The 20900-nt window shown below is 44.0% G+C and overlaps 1 protein-coding gene and 1 non-coding gene across 4 annotated transcripts in view; one reads left to right on the top strand and one right to left on the bottom strand.

Annotated features, from left to right (window-relative positions):
* Positions 1-20900, top strand: part of ALDH18A1 (aldehyde dehydrogenase 18 family member A1) — a 46043-nt gene that overhangs the window by 3342 nt on the left and 21801 nt on the right. For 2 of the 3 annotated variants that reach the window (XM_056532772.1, XM_056532773.1), the window contains exons 2-11: positions 7240-7337; positions 8928-9145; positions 10502-10651; positions 10760-10864; positions 12274-12432; positions 14716-14806; positions 15628-15752; positions 15862-16006; positions 16667-16740; positions 17166-17265. In XM_056532772.1, coding sequence (XP_056388747.1) covers positions 7244-7337; positions 8928-9145; positions 10502-10651; positions 10760-10864; positions 12274-12432; positions 14716-14806; positions 15628-15752; positions 15862-16006; positions 16667-16740; positions 17166-17265 — 1261 coding nt within the window. In that variant the 5' untranslated portion in view covers positions 7240-7243. Of the gene's footprint in view, positions 1-7239; positions 7338-8927; positions 9146-10501; positions 10652-10759; positions 10865-12273; positions 12433-14715; positions 14807-15627; positions 15753-15861; positions 16007-16666; positions 16741-17165; positions 17266-20900 lie in introns of those variants that run through there. The other variant, XM_056532771.1, reaches the window with a different exon arrangement.
* On the bottom strand, positions 5698-5890 carry LOC130283616 (U2 spliceosomal RNA). Its single transcript, XR_008846751.1, has one exon. It is a non-coding gene; the product is annotated as a U2 spliceosomal RNA (small nuclear RNA).

Below are 20900 nucleotides of genomic sequence, written 5' to 3' on the forward strand. Positions count from 1 at the left end.
TCCCATGATAAATCTCCCTCTTTAAGTTTTTGTGGGGTTTTCTTTGACGTCCCTTCAGTGGAAGTTCTTGAGTCACATGATAAAAGAATAACACGTCCTGAGAAAAACACACTTAAAGGGTAGCTCCCACCATCCTATATATTTTTTTTTTCTGACCCTGCCTATTGCCAATCTATCCCTAACCCCCTCCCTGCTATTAATTTAAATTTTTATTATATTAAAAATTACTTTTTGTCTGCCTGGCAGTGTGCACACTACCAGGCAGACTTCCCCAGCAGGCTCCACGTCACTGATGCCTGCTGGGGACAACACTTCCGCCCTTAGTTTATCTACACAGGGTGCCTACAGCTTTTTCACCACTACAACTCCCAGCTTGCCCTGACATCTATTGGCTGTCAGGGCATGCTGGGAGTTGTAGTAGTGAAAAAGCTGGAGGCACCCTGTGTAGATAAACTATAAGTTAGTGCCATGCGGCGATACGGCGCTAGCCCGTTCCCTCCCTCAAACCCCCATACCCACCCCGTTCCCTCCATCACAACCCCCCCCCCCCCCCCCCCCGTATATCCCGTTCCCTCCAACACAAACCCCCCGCCCTGCATACCCCGTTCCCTCCGTTCTGATACCTGCAGAGTCCGGCAGCGGGCGTGCAGGGACAGCGGAGGCAACAACATGGGCGGGAGGAGTGGCCGGGGAGCCAATGCGCTCGCTCCCGCCTGTCTGATTGACAGGCAGGGAGCGAGAGCAGCCTAAATGAAAAAGGACTGATTGCCAGGCCAAAATCAGTCCTTTTTCAGGCGTGACGTCACGCCAGGCTGCAGCCGGCCACTAGGAGGGTGACCCCTAGTGGCCGGTTTTTAAATGTAAATTTCACCCTGATAATAATAAAAAAAAAATAATGACAATATATTAGAGAAATGTTGTAGTACATAAGTACTACAACATATCAAAAAATAAAGTTGGTGACAGTGCCCATTTAATGTTTATTTTTATTTTTTTTTTCCTTTTTAAGAAAACACAAAAACCACAAAAACTGCATCTTAGAAACTCAATATGACAGGGCATTTATTTTTTTTGTGTGGCCTAAGGCTGTGTTCACATGGTGGAATTGCTGAATGGAATTACACTGGAGTATTCTGCACAGAAATTCCACTACATTGATTTCGAGTGCAGCCAGCGCTGGCTGAATCAGTCAGCGCTAGGACCGCGCGGACACTGCAGTCTCCAATATACTGCAATGTGTTCCGCATGGATTTCCGCCTGAAGAAAGAGCAACGCCATTCTTCAGGCGGAAATTTCCAAGCGGATTTTCCGTTCACAAATTCCGCTTCACAAATTCCGAATTGTGAAGTGGGGAACGAAAAACCATTCACTACACAGTACCTTTTAGCAAGCGGAATTTCCCCCTGCAATTTCAAAGCGGAATTGCAGGCGGAAATTCTGTAGTCTGAACCAAGCCTTAGAAGTGGATTCCACCCCGAAATGCTTTGTCACCTATGAAGACTACAGTCCTAGTGCCGCCGAATCAACCAAATGTTCGATTTGTCCAACCGTATTTTCCGGGCTGTCATTCCAACCATGTGAACGTGGCTTAATGCTGGAATCTCCCTTTTAATAGATTTTTGTTTTTAGAATGGGCTAGTGCATAAAAAAAACAAAAGAAAAACATACTTGCCTACCCCGATTCCCCACAGCTGCAGTTCCGTTGGTGCCAGGTTGCCACTGCTTCCTCTTAGGTGTCCATTTAGCTAGCCGCAGGCAGAGGAGGTCAACATTGTGGCCACTCATTACCTGGGTAACATCTGCTGCATGGAGGACACATCAGAGGAAGTGGTGGGGGGACCAGATGTCATCAGGATGTCAGCCGTGTGGGATGAAGGTAGGTTAGTATACTTTTTTTTTTTTTAATAGTAATATTTTTGCATACAACCAGGAAGCTTAAGGGGGTACTCCAGTGGCAATTCTTTTTTTTTTTTTTTTTCATATCTACTGGCTCCAGAAAGTTCTACAGATTTGTAAATGACTTCTTTAAAAAAAAAAAAAAAAAATCTTAATCCTTCCAGTACTTGTCAGCTGCTGTATGCTCCAAAGGAAGTTGTGTAGTTCTCTTCTATCTGACTACAGTGCTCTCTGCTGACACCTTTGTCCATGTCTGGAACTGTCCAGAGTACAAGCAAATCCCCATAGCAAACCTCTCCTGCTCCGGACAGTTCCTGACACGGACAGAGGTGGCAGCAGGGAGCACTGTGGTCAGACAGAAAAGAACTACACAACTTCCTTTGGAGCATACAGCAGCTGATAAGCACTGGAAGGATTAAGATTTTTTTTAATAGAAGTAATTTACAAATCTGGATAACTTTCTGTAGCCAGTTGATATGAAAAAAAAAAAATGTTTTCAAGCGGAGTACCCCTTTAAATTGCATCCTTATGTCCTTTTGAGATATTTGTGTCAATATCAGCTGCTTCCATTTACTGAGAGTAAATAGTGACACAAATGTAAGCTAAAAAGTTACAGAAAATATTGTTCAGAATGTTGCGGATCACTTGTTGATTGTATGAAGTTTTTTTTTATTTTTTTTGTTTGTTTTTGCATAAAGTTCTTGTTTGTTTATTTTTATTTTTTTGTTTGTTTTTACTCCATTTATACACAACCATGTTATACTCTTCAGGTGTTGATTGTTGGATTATGCTGGGAGTAGTAGTTGCAGATTGACATGAGAATCAGATCCAACAGTGATTGCTCATCTTCTTATATCCTGACAACATGCAGCAGATTACTTTGTGTGTAATGTGTTGTGCTTTTTTTTTTTTATTATTTCCTACTGATCTTTTTTTTGTGATCTTCTGCAATCCTGCACACGATTTCATCATCCTCTGTGTGTTCATCTCTCTTGCAATGCTTATTGGCTGCTACTGAAATCCATGCAGCCATTCACAACCAATGCAAACATGCGGGGAGGGCTCCCATCTGCCCAGGGTCACAGGTCCAGCTGGATGTGCGCTTTTTAGCTACAATGTATTATGGCCATTTATATGAGCACATGGGTTTAGCAAACCTATGTCCGTCATTCATCTGATGCTGTCATGTTAAAGGGGCACTCCGGTGGAAAACATTATGTATACATTTTTTTAATGAACTGGTGCCAGAAAGTTAAACAGATTTGTAAATTAGGGATCGACCGATATCGTTTTTTTAGGGCCGACACCGATAATCAGTGGAGGTTAGGGCCGATAGCCGATAACATATACCGATATTCCGATATAAGTTACCGGCTATTTATCCCCCCCCGCGACACCGCTGCAGATCATTGATTTAAAGCGGGCGCTTTAAATCAATGCACTGCAGTGGTTTTTGCGGTGCCATAGGCCGCCACTCGCTTCTCTCCCCCTGCCTGTCCGGGGGTCCTGAGACCTATCACCGCCGCCGCACCACATCGCCGCACCGCGACCCCCCCCCCCCCCGATTGCCTCCCCCATCCCCGGTTTTATAATTACCTGTTCCCCGGGTCCACTCTACATCTGGCTCCGGTGGCGTCCTCCTGAACTGTCACTGTGCGCACTGACGGTGATGTCACGTCGCGCACAGCGTAACGCAGGACGCAGCAGGAGCAAGAAGAAGCGTGGGCCCCGGGAACAGGTAATTATAAAACCGGGGATGGGGGAGGCAATGGGGCCGGGGCGGTGTGGTGGGGGGTGCGGTGCGGTGCAGCGGGTCGGGGGGGGGGGGGGCGGTCGCGGTGTGGGGGGTGGCGGGGCATTATCGGCTTATCGGCAAGGTAATTGCCGATACCGATAATGCCCAAAATCGTGAATATCGGCCATACCGATAATCGGTCGATCCCTATTGTAAATGACTTCTATTAAAAAATCTTTACCCTTCCAGTACTTTTTAGCAGCTGTATGCTACAGAGGAAATTCTTTTCTTTTTGAATTTCTTTTTTTGTCTTGTCCACAGTGCTCTCTGCTGACACCTCTGTCCGTGTCAGGAATTGTCCAGAGCAGCATAGGTTTGCAAGTGGGGATTTTCTCCTGCTCTGGACAGTTCCTGTGACGGGCATCAGGTGTCAGCAGAGAGCACTGTGGACAAGACAAAAAAGAAATTCAAAAAGAAAAGAATTTCCTCTGTAGCACACAGCTGCTAAAAAGTACTGGAAGGATTAAGATTTTTTTTAATAGAAGTCATTTACAAATCTGTTTAACTTTCTGGCACCAGATGATTTAAAAAAAAAAAAAATAAATGTTTTCCACCGGAGTACCCCCCCTTTTAAAATCCTATGCAGTTGAGTCACAGCCAGTATGGGCATTTATTATATTTGTAATATGATCTGTCTTCCAACTTTCCTAGATTACTGAGTGGCAAAATCTGCCTAGTTCAATGTTTCCCAACCAGAGGGCCTCAAGCTGTTGCAAAACTACAACTCCCATCATGCCCGAACAGCCAAAGGCTGTTCGGGCATGCTGGGAGTTGTAGTTTTGCAATAGCTGGAGGCATCCAGGTTGAAAAAACACTAAACTAGTTATCCAGTGACATAGAAACCAGAGAGGTATTTCTTTTGGTTTGCCGCCGCCACCCCCCACGCAGACCTGGTTTTGCAGCTTTCCTGGAAAAGGCTTTACAGATAAATGCAATTTTTGGGTAACCAAGGCGGTTGTATTATCACGGACATTGGAAATTTACAATTCTGGAAAACATTCTACAAGATCTCTTCTAGAGATGAGCAAACTTACAGTAAATTCGATTCGTCACGAACTTCTCGGCTCAGCAGTTGATGACTTATCCTGGGTAAATTAGTTCAGCCTTCAGGTGCTCCGGTGGGCTGGAAAAGGTGGATACAGTCCTAGGAAAGAGTCTCCTAGGACTGTATCCACCTTTTCCAGCCCACCGGAGCACCTGAAAGCTGAACTCATTTATGTAGGAAAAGTCATCAACTGCTGAGCCGAGAAGTTCGTGACGAATCGAATTTACTGTAAGTTCGCTCATCTCTAATCTCTTCATGAATCCTTTTTGGAAACAAAAAAAATCTGCCAAAAATGTCCCTTTTTTTTTGTTTGTTTTTTGTTTATGTATTTGCATAAAATAAAATATGCAGAAACAGAGAATGTTGCAGAATCGTTTAATAAAGCTACTCCAAACTACTGTACAATTAAATAAAAGCATAGTTTTTCTTCTTTCCATTAGCCAGTCAGTTATTGTAGTCTTATTCCAGCAGATATGGGGAAGGGATTTATTATTGTATTTTTACAGGGTTTTTTTGTGTTCAGTTGTTGCCAAAAATTAGCTACTTCTTTTTTTTTAAATCAACTGGGGCAACAAAGCTAAACAGCTTAATTTCCTTTCTGTCTGACCACAGTGCTCTCTGCTGACACCTCTGTCCATGTCAGGAACTCTCCAGAGCAAGAGAGGTTTGCTATGGAGAATTGCTTCTACTCTGGACAGTTCCTAAAATGGACTGAGGTGTCAGATAGAATGGTCAGATAGAAAGGAAATTCAAAAAGAAAAGAACTTCCTGTGGAGCATACAACAGCTGGTAAGTACTGGAAGGATTAAGATTATTAAATAGAAGTAATTTACAAATCTGTTTAACTTTCTGGCACCAGTTGATTTAAGAAAAAATTTCCAGCGGGGTACCCCTTTAAGTGGGATTTTCTGACTTTTGCAGTGGTCGCTGAATTGTCATATGTAACAATTTATTTATCTTTTTTTGGTGCACTTTGCCCGAAGATATTGCCAATTTCAGGTCAATGCATAGAGCGACAGAAGCAAGCTTCGAAATCGACCCCTGTTCTCAAAAATCCATTAAATATATGGTCCTCAGATAGAAGACTTATCAAATCTTAAACTTATAAGAAGAGATACTACACTTGATCTTTAGTGAAAAGGCCGAAAAGCAATATGCACCAATTTTAACGCAATTTTTGCGCAATTTTTTCTCGAGCCCGGACCACACTTTGAAAAGTACTTAAAGATTAGCTCCCACCATCCTATATTTTTTTTTTCTGTCCCTGTCTATTGCCCATCTATCCCTAACCCCCTCCCTGCCTTTACATTTTTATTTTTTTTACTATATTAAAAATGCCTTTTTGTCTGCCTGGTAGTGTGCTCACTTACCAGGCAGACTTCCCCAGCAGGTGTGACGTCACTGTTGCCTGCTGGGGGCCGACACTTCTGCCCTTAGTTCATCTATACGGGACATGATTATTTTCCTAATCAGCGTACCTCCAGCTGTGTCACCACTACAACTCCCAGCTTGCCCTGACATCTGTTGGCTGTCGGGGCATGCTGGGAGTTGTAGTTGTGAAACAACTGGTGGCACCCTGTGTTGAAAAACAATCTATCTTTGTTACGGTCACGACGCAACCCCCCCCCCCCCCCCCCTCTCAAACAACTCCCTACAAGACCAAGACCACGGCTGCGGCTCAACCCTCTCCCCCTATCCCATACAACTCCCTATAAGACCTCAGATCAGACATACCCATGTACAGGACAGGCAGCGCAGCACTGAGATGAGCCACGCGTATATGTCGAGAGGCCAGGGAGCCAATGCGCGCAAGCCCAAGCTTTCACATCGCTCTCTCCCACCGGTCTGATTGACAGGCATGGAGTGAGCGCAGGTTGAATGAATTGGGACCGATTGCTCGGCCGGCATCGGTCCGAATTCAAGCGTGACATCATGCCAGGCTGCAGCCGGCCACTAGGAGGGAGACCCCTTGTGGGTGGTTTTCAAATGTAAAATAAAATAAACCATTTTAATCAAAATAAAAAAAAATGAAACTATATTAGAGATATGTTGTAGTACATAAGTACTACAACTTATCAAAAAAAAAATGTGGTGACCGTGCCCATTTAAATCTAGGCATGGGATGGGCTACCTTTGACACTGCAGATATTGTGGACTACATCGCCAATGACTCCTTTACTGCCAAATTGCTGCGAAAGCATTATGGGAAATAGTCAAAGGTTGTCTATGATTAATCCAAGCTATTGAGCTATTCACGAAGAACTTGCACCTTTTTGATAAATTTGATGCAAGTACACATGATGCATACCCAGGCAAACTGCAGGGAAAATGCCTTGATTTACGCAGACATTGATAAATTCCCCATCTTCGACTTTCTCCTTCTGCACAAAGTGCTGATTTAGTGTCTGACGGCCAACCCTTTTATAGACTTAGAGGGTGTGTTATTGTATTGTAAATCCCTGTAACCAGCTGCTTCTAATACGACTGATCCATTCTCCCTTAGCAAAATGTTGTGTCGGGCTGCACTACGTTGTCGGGGTCCCACCCATGGGAGATCCCTGTTTTCCCGTGTGCGGACCACAGTATCTTCTCATCTGAAATGTAAGTAGCATTCTGCATCATTTTTTTGACTACTTTGATTGTTGCTTTTTGTGGTATGAGTGCTTTTATGTGATTCTATGTATTATGCAGAGCTGTGATGTGTCAGGTAAGTGCAGTCCATCTGGTTTAGTTATACATAGGTAGTGATGAGCGGCGGGGCCATATTCAAATTTGCGATATTTCGCAAATATATGGACGAATATTCGTCCTATATTCGCAATGTTGTTTTTTTTTTTTTTTTCTTTTATGTGAACATTTGTAATAAAATTAGCATAGTGCTCATGCGCGATTATATCTTTCCCCCAAAAGGGAGGTAACAGTGTCCTCTGACTGGGAGGGCCGATATTCGGGAATATTTGCATGTTCTCAAAAAAAAAAAAAAAAAATATATATATATATATATATATATTTATTTGTCTTTACAAATATATATCACTATATTCTAAATATTCATGAAAACGCGAAGTGATGATATTCGCGGTAAAAATTAGCATTTTGAATATTCAGGCTTAAAGGGGTACTCCGCCCCTAGACATCTTATCCCCTATCCAAAGGATAGGGGATAAGATGTCAGATTGCCGCGGTCCCGCTGCTGGGAAGCCCTGGGATCCCCGCTGCGGCACCGCGCTCTCATTACAGCACAGAGCGAGTTCGCTCTGCACGTAATGTCGGGCAGTACAGGGGCCGGAGCATCGTTACGTCACGGCTCCGCCCCTCGTGACGTCACGGTCCGCCCCTTTCAATACAAGTCTATGGGAGGGGGTGTGGCGGTCGTCACGCCCCCTCCCATAGACTTACATTAAGGGGACGGGCCGTGATGTCACAAGGGGCGGAGCCATGACGTCATGCTGCTCCGTCCCCCGTATCGCCCGTCATTACGCACAGAGCGAACTCGCTCTGTGCTGTAATGAGAGCGCGGTGCCGCAGCGGGGATCCCAGGGCTCCCCAGCAGCGGGACCGCGGCGATCTGACATCTTATCCCCTATCCTTTGGATAGGAGATAAGATGTCTAGGGGCGGAGTACCCCTTTAACGCTATACATGGGTTAGTACACAATGATGTAATATACCTCTAGAATTATGGCTTATCCGCTACTGTGATCACATGGCTTTGTTGGGTATGTTCACACTACGGAATCTCCGCATGAAATTCCGATCACAATTTCTGCTCGGAGATTCAGTTTGAGCGTCCTCTGCTGAAATCCTTTGGTGCTAGGACCACGCGGACCTGCCCGTGGTTCTGCCGAAAGAATGTTCATGTCCGGCAGTAGGCCAAATAAGGTTGGGAGTGTCTCTTCTAGAGGTCGGGCCCCAACAAATCAGTGTTATGCCAGCATTAGATGGCGGTGGAAAACAGTATGAATCAACTATTTAGTGAAATGAATGATATAAGGCAGTGTTTCCCAACCAGCGTGCCTCCAGCTGTTGCAAAACTACAACTGCCAGCATGCCCGGACAGCCGAAGGCTGTCCGGGCATGCTGACAGTTGTAGTTTTGCAACAGCTGGAGGCACGCTGGTTGGGAAACACTGATAGAGAGAGACATTGCTTTTTGGTATTGTGGCACTAATACAGTTTTGCTTGTATTACAGATGTTCCAGCTTCCGTCACCGCTCAACAACATTCAAGGCAATGGAGCAACATTCCCTTTATGACTATGCCCCTCATCCGCTCACATGGAAAGCCATTTGCCCACCGCAGCGAGCTGAAGCATGCCAAGCGTATTGTGGTAAAGCTTGGGAGCGCTGTGGTGACACGAGGAGACGAATGTGGGTTAGCATTAGGTCGGCTGGCATCCATCGTAGAGCAGGTGAGCGACCCTGGCATGGTGTGAGACATGTATGCATCTTTGAAAGAGAATCGCTGTAGAAAGTTGCTATTGGACAGAATGCAAGTCTTTACTGAAAGACCTCAGTGGGACATTACGCTATCAAACCTGATTACCACCTTACTACCAATTTATGTGAAAATGTGAATATTCTTTTATTTTGTTTTATTTTTTAAATAAAGTTAAAAAAAAAAAAGGGGGGGGCATAATTTGGGGTTTCTGCAAGGTAGTCTATCACGACACACATAATTGTTGGGTTTCACCAACAAGTTATTGCACATAGAGGTAGACTGACTGTTCCCCCAGTTTTAGACATATTATTGAGCATAAAATTCTCCAGCTCAGCCAAATAATCCCAGAGTTTGTCAGAGCCCCCCTACTTGTATCCTCTCCTTTTGGAATAATTTATCATCGCCTGTGTAAGTAAACTTCTTTTTACCCCCCGTTTCCCTGGGCATACGTCGTGCTTGCCATCCCCACAAAGGAGCACGTTCTTCATAAATAGCGAAGAAGGTTAGATGCAGACATTTTCTAATTGTTGTTCTGGCTGGTTTAAGATTGTGCCAGATTTTTAAATGTTTGTGTAAAAATTTTCAAAAATGTACTTGAAAATTTAATTATAAATACCTCCCCCTCTTCTTCTGCACAAAATCATCTCAAATGTCCAGAAAATGTTTTCATATTACTTTGCAGAAGGACTGTGTACCCAGTTGTGAGAAAGCAATACTTGCCTGGCAATTTGGTTCCTATGTACAAGTGTGCAAAAGTTATTGGGTTCCTATGTACCAGTGTGCAAAAGTTATTGGGTTCCTATGTACAAGTTTGCAAAAGTTATGGGGTTCTTATGTACCAGTGTGCAAAAGTTATTGGGTTCCTATGCACAAGTGTGCAAAAGTTATTGGGTTCCTAGGAACCCAATAACTTTTGCACACTGGTACATAGGAACCCAATAACTTTTGCACACTTGTACATAGGAACCCAATAACTTTTGCACACTTGTACATAGGAACCCAATAACTTTTGCACACTTGTACATAGGAACCCAATAACTGTTGCACACTTGTACATATGTGCAAGTGTGCAGAAGTTATTGGGTTCCGATGTACAAGTGTGCAAAAGTGCAACCATTCTAGCCAGGCACCAGGGGGATTTATGCCCTGCTAGCTATCCCTTGCATTCTGAAAATTCTGTTCATACTGGGGCAATGGATTCCATTTATCAAGGTCCTTGACAAGTTTGAATGTTCTGATCTAATCTGCTTCCCCCCACCCACACTATAGATCTTATAGTAATACAATAGTATGGATATTCATGTTTTGTCCCATTCTCCTTCTGCAGGTGTCCGTACTGCAGAACCAAGGTCGGGAAATGATGATTGTCACCAGCGGGGCCGTGGCATTCGGGAAGCAGCGTCTCCGCCATGAAATCCTTTTGTCTCAGAGTGTGAGGCAGGCATTGCATTCTGGACAGAACCAGCTGAAAGACATGGTGAGCAATATAATCTTTGTATGAAGTTAAAGTCAAGAAAATGTCCACGCTTACTTCCATTTTCAACCTTTTTTATTTTTATTTATTTTATTTAATTTTTTTGTTCAGCAAGTTCCAGTCTTGGAGGCACGAGCCTGTGCAGCAGCCGGTCAGAGCGGGCTTATGGCACTCTACGAAGCTATGTTTACACAGTACAGTATATGTGCAGCCCAGGTAAGTGGTGGTAGAAGAAAAGAAAACTACTTCTCATATTCCGTCATTGCAAACGTATGTATTGTCAGGATACGGTATACAGTGGGACAAAAAAGTATTTAGTCAGCCACCAATTGTGCAAATTCTCCCACTTAAAAAGATGAGAGGCCTGTAATTTTCTTCATAGGTATTGCTCAAATATGAGAGACATAATGAGAAAAGAAAATCCATAAAATCACATTGTCTGATTTTTAAAGAATTTATTTGCAAATTATGGTGGAAAATAAGTATTTTCCACATACCAATATTTTTTTTATATACCCTTTGTTGGCAATGACAGAGGTCAAACATTTTCTGTAAGTCTTCACAAGGTTTTCACACACTGTTGCTGGTATTTTGGCCCATTCCTCCATGCAGATCTCCTCTAGAGCAGTGATGTTTTGGGGCTGTCGCTGGGCAACACAGACTTTAAAATCCCCCCCCCCCCTTCCAAAGGTTCTCTATGGGGTTGAGATCTGGAGACTGGCTAGGCCACTCAGGACCTTGAAATGCTTCTTACGAAGCCACTCCATTATTGCCGGGCAGTGTGTTTGGGATCATTGTCATGCTGAAAGACCCAGCCACGTTTCATTTTCAATGCTCTTGCTGATGGAAGGAGGTTTTCACTCAAAATCTCACGATACATGGCCCCATTCATTCTTTCCTTTACACGGATCAGTCATCCTGGTCCCTTAGTAGAAAAACAGCCCCAAAGCATGATGTTTCCACCCTCATGCTTCACAGTAGGTATGGTGTTCTTTGGATGCAACTTGGCATTCTTTCTCCTCCAAACACGACGAGTTGAGTTTTTACCAAAAAGTTCTATTTTGGTTTCATCTCACCATATTACAGCATGCCGGGAGTTGTAGTTATGTAAAATCTGGAGGTCTTTTACCCCCTTTTTTAAAAAATTTTTGATCCAAAAAGAGACATAACCATAACCATAACATAAAAAAACAAGAAAAATCTGCGTCCATTATAATATCATTTAATATTTTAACATTTATCATATTATTGCCCTTTATTTTTAGATTTAATGTTTCTCATATCGTTTCACACTTTTGCCCTCAGAAAACTTTGTCCTTATTGAAAAGCAGACATCCCCAGTACCATAAACCTGTTTTCTTATTACCGTCCTCTACTGCAGCCGGCAGAGTCACATGGTATCTGGAATATGTGTTATTTATATTGCCATTCTGTCCACGTGGTTTCACCTGAAAAGACCCGCTGGCGAGGGAGTTGACTTGGCTGTGTACATAGAATGGCGAGAAAAGTCTGGGCTTGTTGCCAGCTCTTGGGTCATGCGTGCACATTAGGGTATAGGTCACTGACTATGGGCGCTTTTTAGAAATAAAGTTTGTTGTGAACATAATTTTGTTTCTTCCTCTTAGATTTTGGTCACAAACCTGGATTTCCACGACGAACAGAAAAGACGGAATTTAAATGGCACCTTACATGAGCTGCTGCGGATGAACATCGTGCCCATTATTAATACCAATGATGCGGTTGTTCCTCCTCCAGAGCCAAACAGTGATCTGCAGGGGGTAAATGTGGGTGAAGTATTTTTGTGGGTTTTCAGCTGCATGCAGAGGTGCTGTAATACTAGTGCATGGCTTACTAACATGTGAGTGCTGAAGATGGAGAAAGTAGGTGATGTATATGTGCAGCCGAGGGTTGTGTAATGCATTATAAGGTACAGGGCGTTTTGGAACCTCATACCTAGGAAATGGTCAAAACTATTACAAAGGGCCTTGCTGCACATGGATGTTGTGCTTTAAATTTCCTATAGGCACATTTTCTGATAAATGAGACCTACTATGGAAATTTGAGTAAACCCGTATTTGTGGTGTAAATCTACTAGTATGTGAAAGGGAATCTTTATTTGACAACTTTTCAGATGAGGCATTGGGAGTATTCTGAAAAGTGAATTGTTTACCTTCATGCCTTGCAGCTTTTGGGGTAAACACATACAGGCCTCTTAAAGGGGTAGTCTGGGAAATTGAACTTAGACACTTATCCACAGGATAGGATCTGACAGCTGGGACGCCTTTTGATTTCCTTTATGGGCCCCATCTACTTACCTGTCCTTTGGGGGTTCTGGCCCCCACCTTCCTGGACAAGCACAAGTGATGGCCCATTCAGCCAACTTCTGGATGTGGCGGGACATTGCTGTGTCTGGTGATTGGCTGATTGGGCCGTCTCTTGCACTTAGGAAGATGGGGGCCAGAGCCTTCCGAGGACAGGTAAGTGGACAGGGCCCTGTACCAGGCCCCCCTACAATCAGACACTTATCCCCTATCCTGTGCATAGGGGGATAAGTGTTTAAGTTCAGTTTCCAGAAATCATAATTGCATAAGGACCCCCCCCTGTATCACACCTAAACATGAAGGTAGACCCCAGACAAGACACCTAAATTCTGATCACAGACCCAACTTTTTCTTCTCCTTGCAGCTTGGAATCCTCTTTACTCATAGTACCGCCGAAGACAATGGGGGAGATTTATCAAAACCTGTGTAGAGGAAGAGTGTTGCAGTTGCCCATGGCAACCAATCAGCTGCTTTTATTTTTCAGAGGCCTTTTTTTTTTTAAATAAAGAAGCGATCTGACTGGTTGCTATGGGCAACTGGTGAACCGTTCTTCTGCACAGGTTTTTATGTCTCCCCCCAATGTCCTTACATGGGCCCCGGCACTACAAAAAAATGTCTGCAGCAGCACCCAGAAATGAAACGGACCGCAGGAAGAAGAAATGCTGAGCACTTTAAAGGGGTGCTCCGCCCCCAGACATCCTATCCTCTATCTCCCATAGGCTTGCATTGAGGGGCCGGGGTGTGACTTCGAGGGGCGAAACCGTGTCATCACGATACCCTGGCCCCTGTATTGCCCATCATCGGCCACGGAGCAATCTTCGCTCCGTGCAGCTCATGAATGGGGTGCAGCAGGAGAGATCGTGGGGGTCCCCAGGAGTGGGACCCATGCGTTCAGACATCTTATCCCCTATGAGCCCAATGAGCTGTGAGACGACGGCTATCTGAAATATTAGAATATTTTTTGCTTTTTATGGAAGGTCTCCTAAACATTCTATTGTCAAAATCAGTCATATTGATATTGGGATATGACAAATAGTGAATGTAGTCTGACTGCAGGCCATGTTAAGTTTTACCAGAACAGGGTAGCTTTGTGTTTAGTAAAATTTAGTAATTGTGATTGCACAATGGTGGCATATCCTATTTATATCCCATCAAAGTTATTATTTTTAACTTATAACTTTTATAAGGTATAGAACCCTTTTAGGCGCAAGGTCCTATTTGGGAATTTTCTTCATTGGTGGGAAGACAATAGCCTGCTATTGTGGCACTAGGAAGATCTTTAAGTAATGCATGTACATCTAATCTGCAAACTAACATCTACCCTTCACCTTTTAGAATTCATGCTTCTGGTCTCCAAATTGTGTAACTCCAGCTGTTATAAAACTACAACTCCCAGAATGCTGGGAATTGTAGTTTTGCAACAGCTGGATACCACTCCTCCAAAGGGATGGCCATGGTTGCTGATAAAACACCCATAGAAATGTATGGCTACATACATTATTGCCCAAAAAAATTTGTGAGGATCTCTTCTAACTTTCATTTACATTTAGTTTAGTGTAGTGTTTCTTAGGTTGCTATCTTGTTGCTAGCTTTGGCTTGCATCTAACTCAAACCCCACTTCCAGTATGGCAGGCTCAGTCTTCCATGCTTCTTGCTTCCCTTGCTTTGTTTGCCCTGCATCCTCTGTATACCCAGTCTGTTCTTGCTCGGTGTAGGTTTCTTTGCTGACCTCAGTCTATTCCACAGGTGATCAGTATCAAGGACAACGACAGCCTGGCAGCGCGACTAGCTGTCGAAATGAAGGCGGATTTAATCATCGTCCTGTCTGATGTGGAAGGTGATAGCATTATATTGCCGTATATTGTGCCAGCATTCTGCATTGATAACTGGACATGACCTCTTTAAACTTGCCTTAATGTTCTCCTATCTAAGGCCAAAGAATTGTAAAACTTTCTAGGACTATGAGTCAATAATAAATGAGTTTTAGAACTGCTGCAGAGTATGTGAAAACAAAGGCAAACAATCCTGGGAGCTACCTGGTGCCGTTACCCTTAAGATAACACACAAAGAATGCAGATGTGCTGCTTACCTTATGGTGGGCTCAGGGCTCAACACCTAATAGTGCATAAAATAGTGGATGGTTACTCCAGCGGCTCCCTGCGACCCAGACCAGTCAGGGAGGACTGTCCTGATTTAGAAGAAGTTGGATTCTGGGGGATCTATTAATAAAATGGGCTTATGTAGGTTCACACTGGATTAGTTCAACAAGATACGTAAGACAAAAAAATAAAATAAAAGGGAGTCTTTATTATGGGACAACGCGTTTCAAGAGACTAATTCTCTCCTCATCAGGTCCATACAGAATAGAACAGTGTATATTCTGTATGGACCTTAAAAAGAGAGAAAAGATAGAGCTATAATGTTGCTGAATAATATTTTAACAACTAGACAAATGAGAAGAACCCATTTTTATTAAAAAAAAAAAAAAAAAAAAAAAAAAAAAACTTTGTTGTGGATTTTCAGTTGACGGTAAAACTTTTCACTAAGTATTTAAAAAAGTAAACCATATGTGGGTCGAAGGCATAATTTTGCATTTCAAGTTGTAAATTGAACACTTTTCATTGGAATTTATGGGGTTCTTTTTCTCTTTGCTTGCAGGACTTTTTGACAGCCCTCCTGGGTCAGATGATGCCAAACTTATCGACATTTTCTATCCGGGAGACCAACAGTCGGTGACGTTTGGGACCAAATCGCGAGTCGGTATGGGAGGAATGGAGGCCAAGGTATGTCTTCACTAGTCCTGTTTTTATTTATTTGTCATTCTTCCTTTCAAGAATGTCTTGTCAGTCTATTTTTTAATAAAATGGCTAATTTTATTTTGTTATATTCTAGGTGAAGGCTGCACTGTGGGCCCTTCAGGGGGGCACCTCTGTTGTGATTGCCAATGGAACTCATCCAAAAATATCTGGCCATGTAATTACAGATATTGTTGAAGGAAAAAAAGTTGGCACATTCTTTTCCGAAGTAAAACCCGCTGGTGAGTTTCAAAATATCAGTCACCTTTAGAGTAGGGTCACACGTAACTGATCTGCAGCATAATTTATGCTGCGGATCCGCCGGTGAGTACACTGCGCATGCACATGGCGACTCGCAGGCCCCTGTGTAGCTGCTCGGAGCAGCGGCAACAACTGGAGGCACACTATGGATCGGGTCACCGGCTGATCCGCAGCGTAAAATACACTGCAGATCCGTTACGTGTCACCTTACCCTTAAATGGGTTTTCCAGGACTTATTGATGGCCTCGGTCTGTGTCAGGAACTGTCCAGTGTAGAAGCAAATTCCCATAACAAACCTCTCCTACTCTGTTAGGCAGAAAGCTCTGTGGTCAGACTGGAAAGAACTGCACAACTTATTCTGGAGCATACAGCAGCTGATAAGTACTGGATTGAGGATTGAGGTGTTTAAATAGAAGTAATTTACAAATCTGTATCACTTTTTGGCGCTAGTTGATTAGAAAACATTTTTTTTACCCTCGGAGTACCGCTTTAAAAAGTCGCAGTGCTCATTTATGCTTCGTGACCCCTTCAATCAGCTGATCATAGGGGTGTGATGGCTTCTCCTAAGGACAGTTTATCAATATTAAGAACCCTGTCTCTGTTCTATCATTAATGATTGTATCTTGCCTGATCTTTTCCAGGGCCCACTGTGGAGCAACAGGCTGAAATGGCCCGGGCAGGAGGAAGGAACCTGGCAACACTGAAGCCAGAGCAGGTGATGGAAGGATTTTTGATTCTCCTTTTCTTTTGTCATTTAGAAATACTATAGCCAATGGAGGTATTATATAATGGAAATTGTTATTGTGTACAGCAGTGGTCTTCAACCTGCGGACTTCCAGATGTTGCAAAACTACAACTCCCAGCATGCCCGGACAGCCATCGGCTGTCCGGGCATGCTAGGAGTTGTAGTTTTGCAACATCTGGAGGTCCGCAGGTTGGAGACCACTGGTGTACAGGGTGAATTTTTTTTTTTTTAAGACTAAAGTTTAGATGTGTGTAGAGAGTTCTCATAAACCTTCCACGTGTATCAGGGTGGAATCGGTCTGCTCCAGGTTATACCTCCTGTACATGCAGCCAACTAAACTTCATAGGGGTTGTTATAAGACTAAGGCAAACCTTTTTTGTCATTTCCCACAACAGAGAGCAGAAGTAATTTACCAGCTGGCTGATTTACTGACGGATCACAGAGACGAGATCCTTGCTGCAAACCGGAAGGATATGGAAGAAGCAGAGGACAAAGGTGATTTATTACAATAGATCCCATTTACAAGTGATCTGATGGCTTTAAATCATTGTTAGTCATGGGAAATGGTGAGCTCAAAAAAAATTATACAAAGGGTATACAATTAAGTAAAACATTCAGTTTAGTCTCTGCAGTGTCGGGAGGTGCCGCTGGCTAGGCGCGCTGCAGGGGGTGTTTAACCCGATAACGACCACGGACGAGTATAGACGTCCAGGTTGGCGGGCGTTCCAGCACCTGGACGTCTATACTCGTCCATTATTCTCGTGGGTGCACTGGGCAGCACCCACAAGAATAATGGACGAGTATAGACGTCCAGGTGCGGGAACGCCCGCCAACCTGGACGTCTATACTCGTCCGTATCACACAGCCGGGACCCTGCTGCACTGCCAGGACCGAAGTAAACTTCGGTCCCGGCAGTTTTAACCCTTACAGCCGCGGTCGGAAGTGACCGTGGGCAGTAAGTGTTATGACAGAGGGAGGGGGCTCCCTCTGTCACTCCTGCAGCACCCCGCATCGCGATCGCGGGGTGCTGTGTGTGGCCGCGGCTGGCCGGGACCTGCCGCACTGCCGGGAGTGAAGTTCACTTCACTCCCGGCAGTTTAACCCTTACAGCCGCGGTCAGAAGTGACCGCGCGCTGTAAGGAGTTCTGACAGAGGGAGGGGGCTCCCTCTGTCTCCTCTGCAGCACCCCGCAGCGCGATCGCGGGGTGCTGCTGCATACGTGGGCAGCCGGGGGTCCTACAAAGACCCCCAGGTCTGCCCTGGGTATTGCCTGAAAGGACGTGCCAGAGGCACGTCCTAATATGCTGCCTGCTAGTGAAAACTGGCAGGCAGCATATAACTGCAATGCTTTGGAATACTAAGTATTCCAAAGCATTAAAAAATGGAAAAATAAATAAATAAAATAAAAGTGTAAAAATAAATAAAAATGTAATAAGTGTAAAAAAAAATAAAATAAAAAAAAAATATATATATATTAAAAATACATTTATTAAATGAATCTAATTTAAAAAAAATGCATAATGTGTAGGATCGCATTGGCGGACATCCCCAGCATGTAATATGCTGCGGATGTCCGCCACGTGATCCTACACATTATGTAGCAGTCACGGTAATGAGCTCCCTGCTGCGCCTGGGTAGCTTTGTGTGTCCACTCATAGTTGCGGATTTCCCGCCAGCAGTCATGAGCGGACACACTGAGCTACCCAGCCGCAGCAGTGATGGATATATTCGCCATGAGCGGGTGCTTATTCCCACAACATGGCGGATATATCCATCAGGAGCCTTAACTGTCACAGACAGACGCGTTATACTGTCAGCCGACCAAGGACCAATCAGAGTGGTCCCTGGTGCAGCCAATAACTAGTAGGGGTGCAGTATATAAATGGGGTCACTTGTGGGGGTACTGTTCTGCCCTGAAAGCCAAATGGCGCTCCTCTCCTTCTGAGTCCTACCACGCGGCCAAGGAACCATATATGGCCAAAGTGGGGGTATTTCCGAACATGGGACAAGCAGCTAAATAAAATATAGGGTGCATTTCTTTCAATATCAGAAGTGATGTACAAAAAATATGCCCCCCAAATGATGCATTTGTGAAAAATTGCAAATTTCGGATTTTTAACACTGACTTTGTAATAATTCCTGCCAAAAAACTATGGTGTTAAAATACTCACTGTACCCCCTAGCGAATACCTTGAGGGGTCTAGTTTTTAAAATGGGGTCATTTGGGGGGGGTGTTCCTATGTTCTACTACCTTTTAATTTCTGCAAACCTTGCATAGCACACAAAAAAAGATGTACTTTTCAAATTTTCAAAATTTCAAGTTAAATTGTTAGGCTTCTAACGAATTTAAAATGTTAATTAAAAACAAAAAAATGACGTCAAAATAAAGTAGACATCTGAAAGTATAAGTTTCATAAACTATTTGGTCAGTAAGTATAAATATATGCAACCTATTAGTGTTAAAATAGCAAAAAATCTTAATTTTTTGTAAAAATTTCATGATTTTTTGCATTGTAAAAAAAAAAACTACAAATGATATCGGCTTACTTTTACTATGTACATGAAGGACACCTTGTGACAAAAAAACTATGTCAGAATTATCGTGATTGGCAAAACGTTACCAGAGTTATTCTCTAATAAAGACAGACATCCCGGATTTGAAAAAACAGGCCTGGTCTTTCAGGGGCGTACAGGTTTATTTGTATTGGTCCTTAAGGGGTTAATAAAAGTAGAGGGATCCCGCAATTCCTTGAAAACTTTAGATAAACTTTATTGAAGATTCCTAAAGACACAGTTGGACATAGTTAACACACAAGATTAAAAGAAGACATTGTTGTGTCTTTCAAGGATGTGTGCATTCCCTCTACTACTTTTATGGTATGCAAATAAGAAAATAGCAGATTGTCTGAAATGAGATGAAAGGTCTGTGCTAGAAAACAGCAGCACCAGTCTTGTCCATGGGCTATGTCTAGGCTCCGACATTAAATCAGCTCTTTTTTCGGTCACTCTTCATTGGGGGATACCGATACTGATGGGTATATGCTCATGCCACCAGGAGGCGCTGACACTAGGAAAAGAAGTCAGCTCCTTCCTGGCAGGATATACACACCCACTGGAAGTGAGGTAATCAGTTTTAGCTAGTGTCAGTAGGAGGCCAGACACATGTCTGGGAGCTCTCCCAGGCCTAGTCTATTATTTTATTATTTTCTAGTTTAGTATGTCTAGTTAGGTCTTTTCCCTTTTGTTATTTTTCTAGGTTGGGCGACAGGAGCATGGTGCTACCTTGTCTCCCATATGCGACAAAGGGGCCCGGTGAATAAGAGTATGGGCCGTCAACCCCTTATCGCCAGCAAACTGGAGGTTGTCCCCTTGGTCCGGGTCTCCCACTGCCTCTGCTTGCCTCGCTATGGCAGCTTGGCATGATGCAGTGTGGCCATAAGCTGGCTAAAGACTTCAGGGTGAGTATCTGCAGTTTTTGGGTAAGTATACTTGCATGTACGCCGCACCTGCTGCTAGAGTTCCAGTACCCCATGGTTGGGCGGGGTTTGTGGGTGCAATGGCCCCTATACCAATAAGCCAGACCATGGGTCTGCATGGTTCCCCCCCCCCCCCCCCACCACCACCAATCACGTTCACATGCCTGCCACATCCGTGGCTGGATTTCCGATACCCCACTAATTGTGCAAGGTTTCTGAAGGAGTGACCCTGCGTGTGCCAACCAGTGGTCTCCAGCATATTCTATGGACCCTATACCAGTAAGCCAATCATTGGTCTGTGTGGTCTCCAGCATATACAATAGACCGTATGCCAGTAAGCCAGACAGTGGTCTGCATGGTTCCTCAGCTGCTGTTCTCCCATCACGAGACTGCTGCGTACATGGCTGGAGTTTTCTGTACCTCACTTCTCATCTGAGGTGTCTAGAGGGGTGTCCCGGCATGCACGGGACCCTATTAGCTGACCATTGGTCTGCATGGTTTCCTACATCGATACACCATCCATGGTATATCTGCCGCAGTCCAGTGCCCCACCTAAAGTGTGAGGTGCCCACAGGAGTGGAATTGTGTGTTCACGGGACCCTATAGCAGTCAGACAGTGGTCTGCATGGTTTCTCACTCCACCGGGTCACCTAC

The sequence above is a fragment of the Hyla sarda genome, chromosome 7, assembly GCF_029499605.1.
Source record: "Hyla sarda isolate aHylSar1 chromosome 7, aHylSar1.hap1, whole genome shotgun sequence".
Taxonomy (NCBI): Eukaryota; Metazoa; Chordata; class Amphibia; order Anura; family Hylidae; genus Hyla; species Hyla sarda.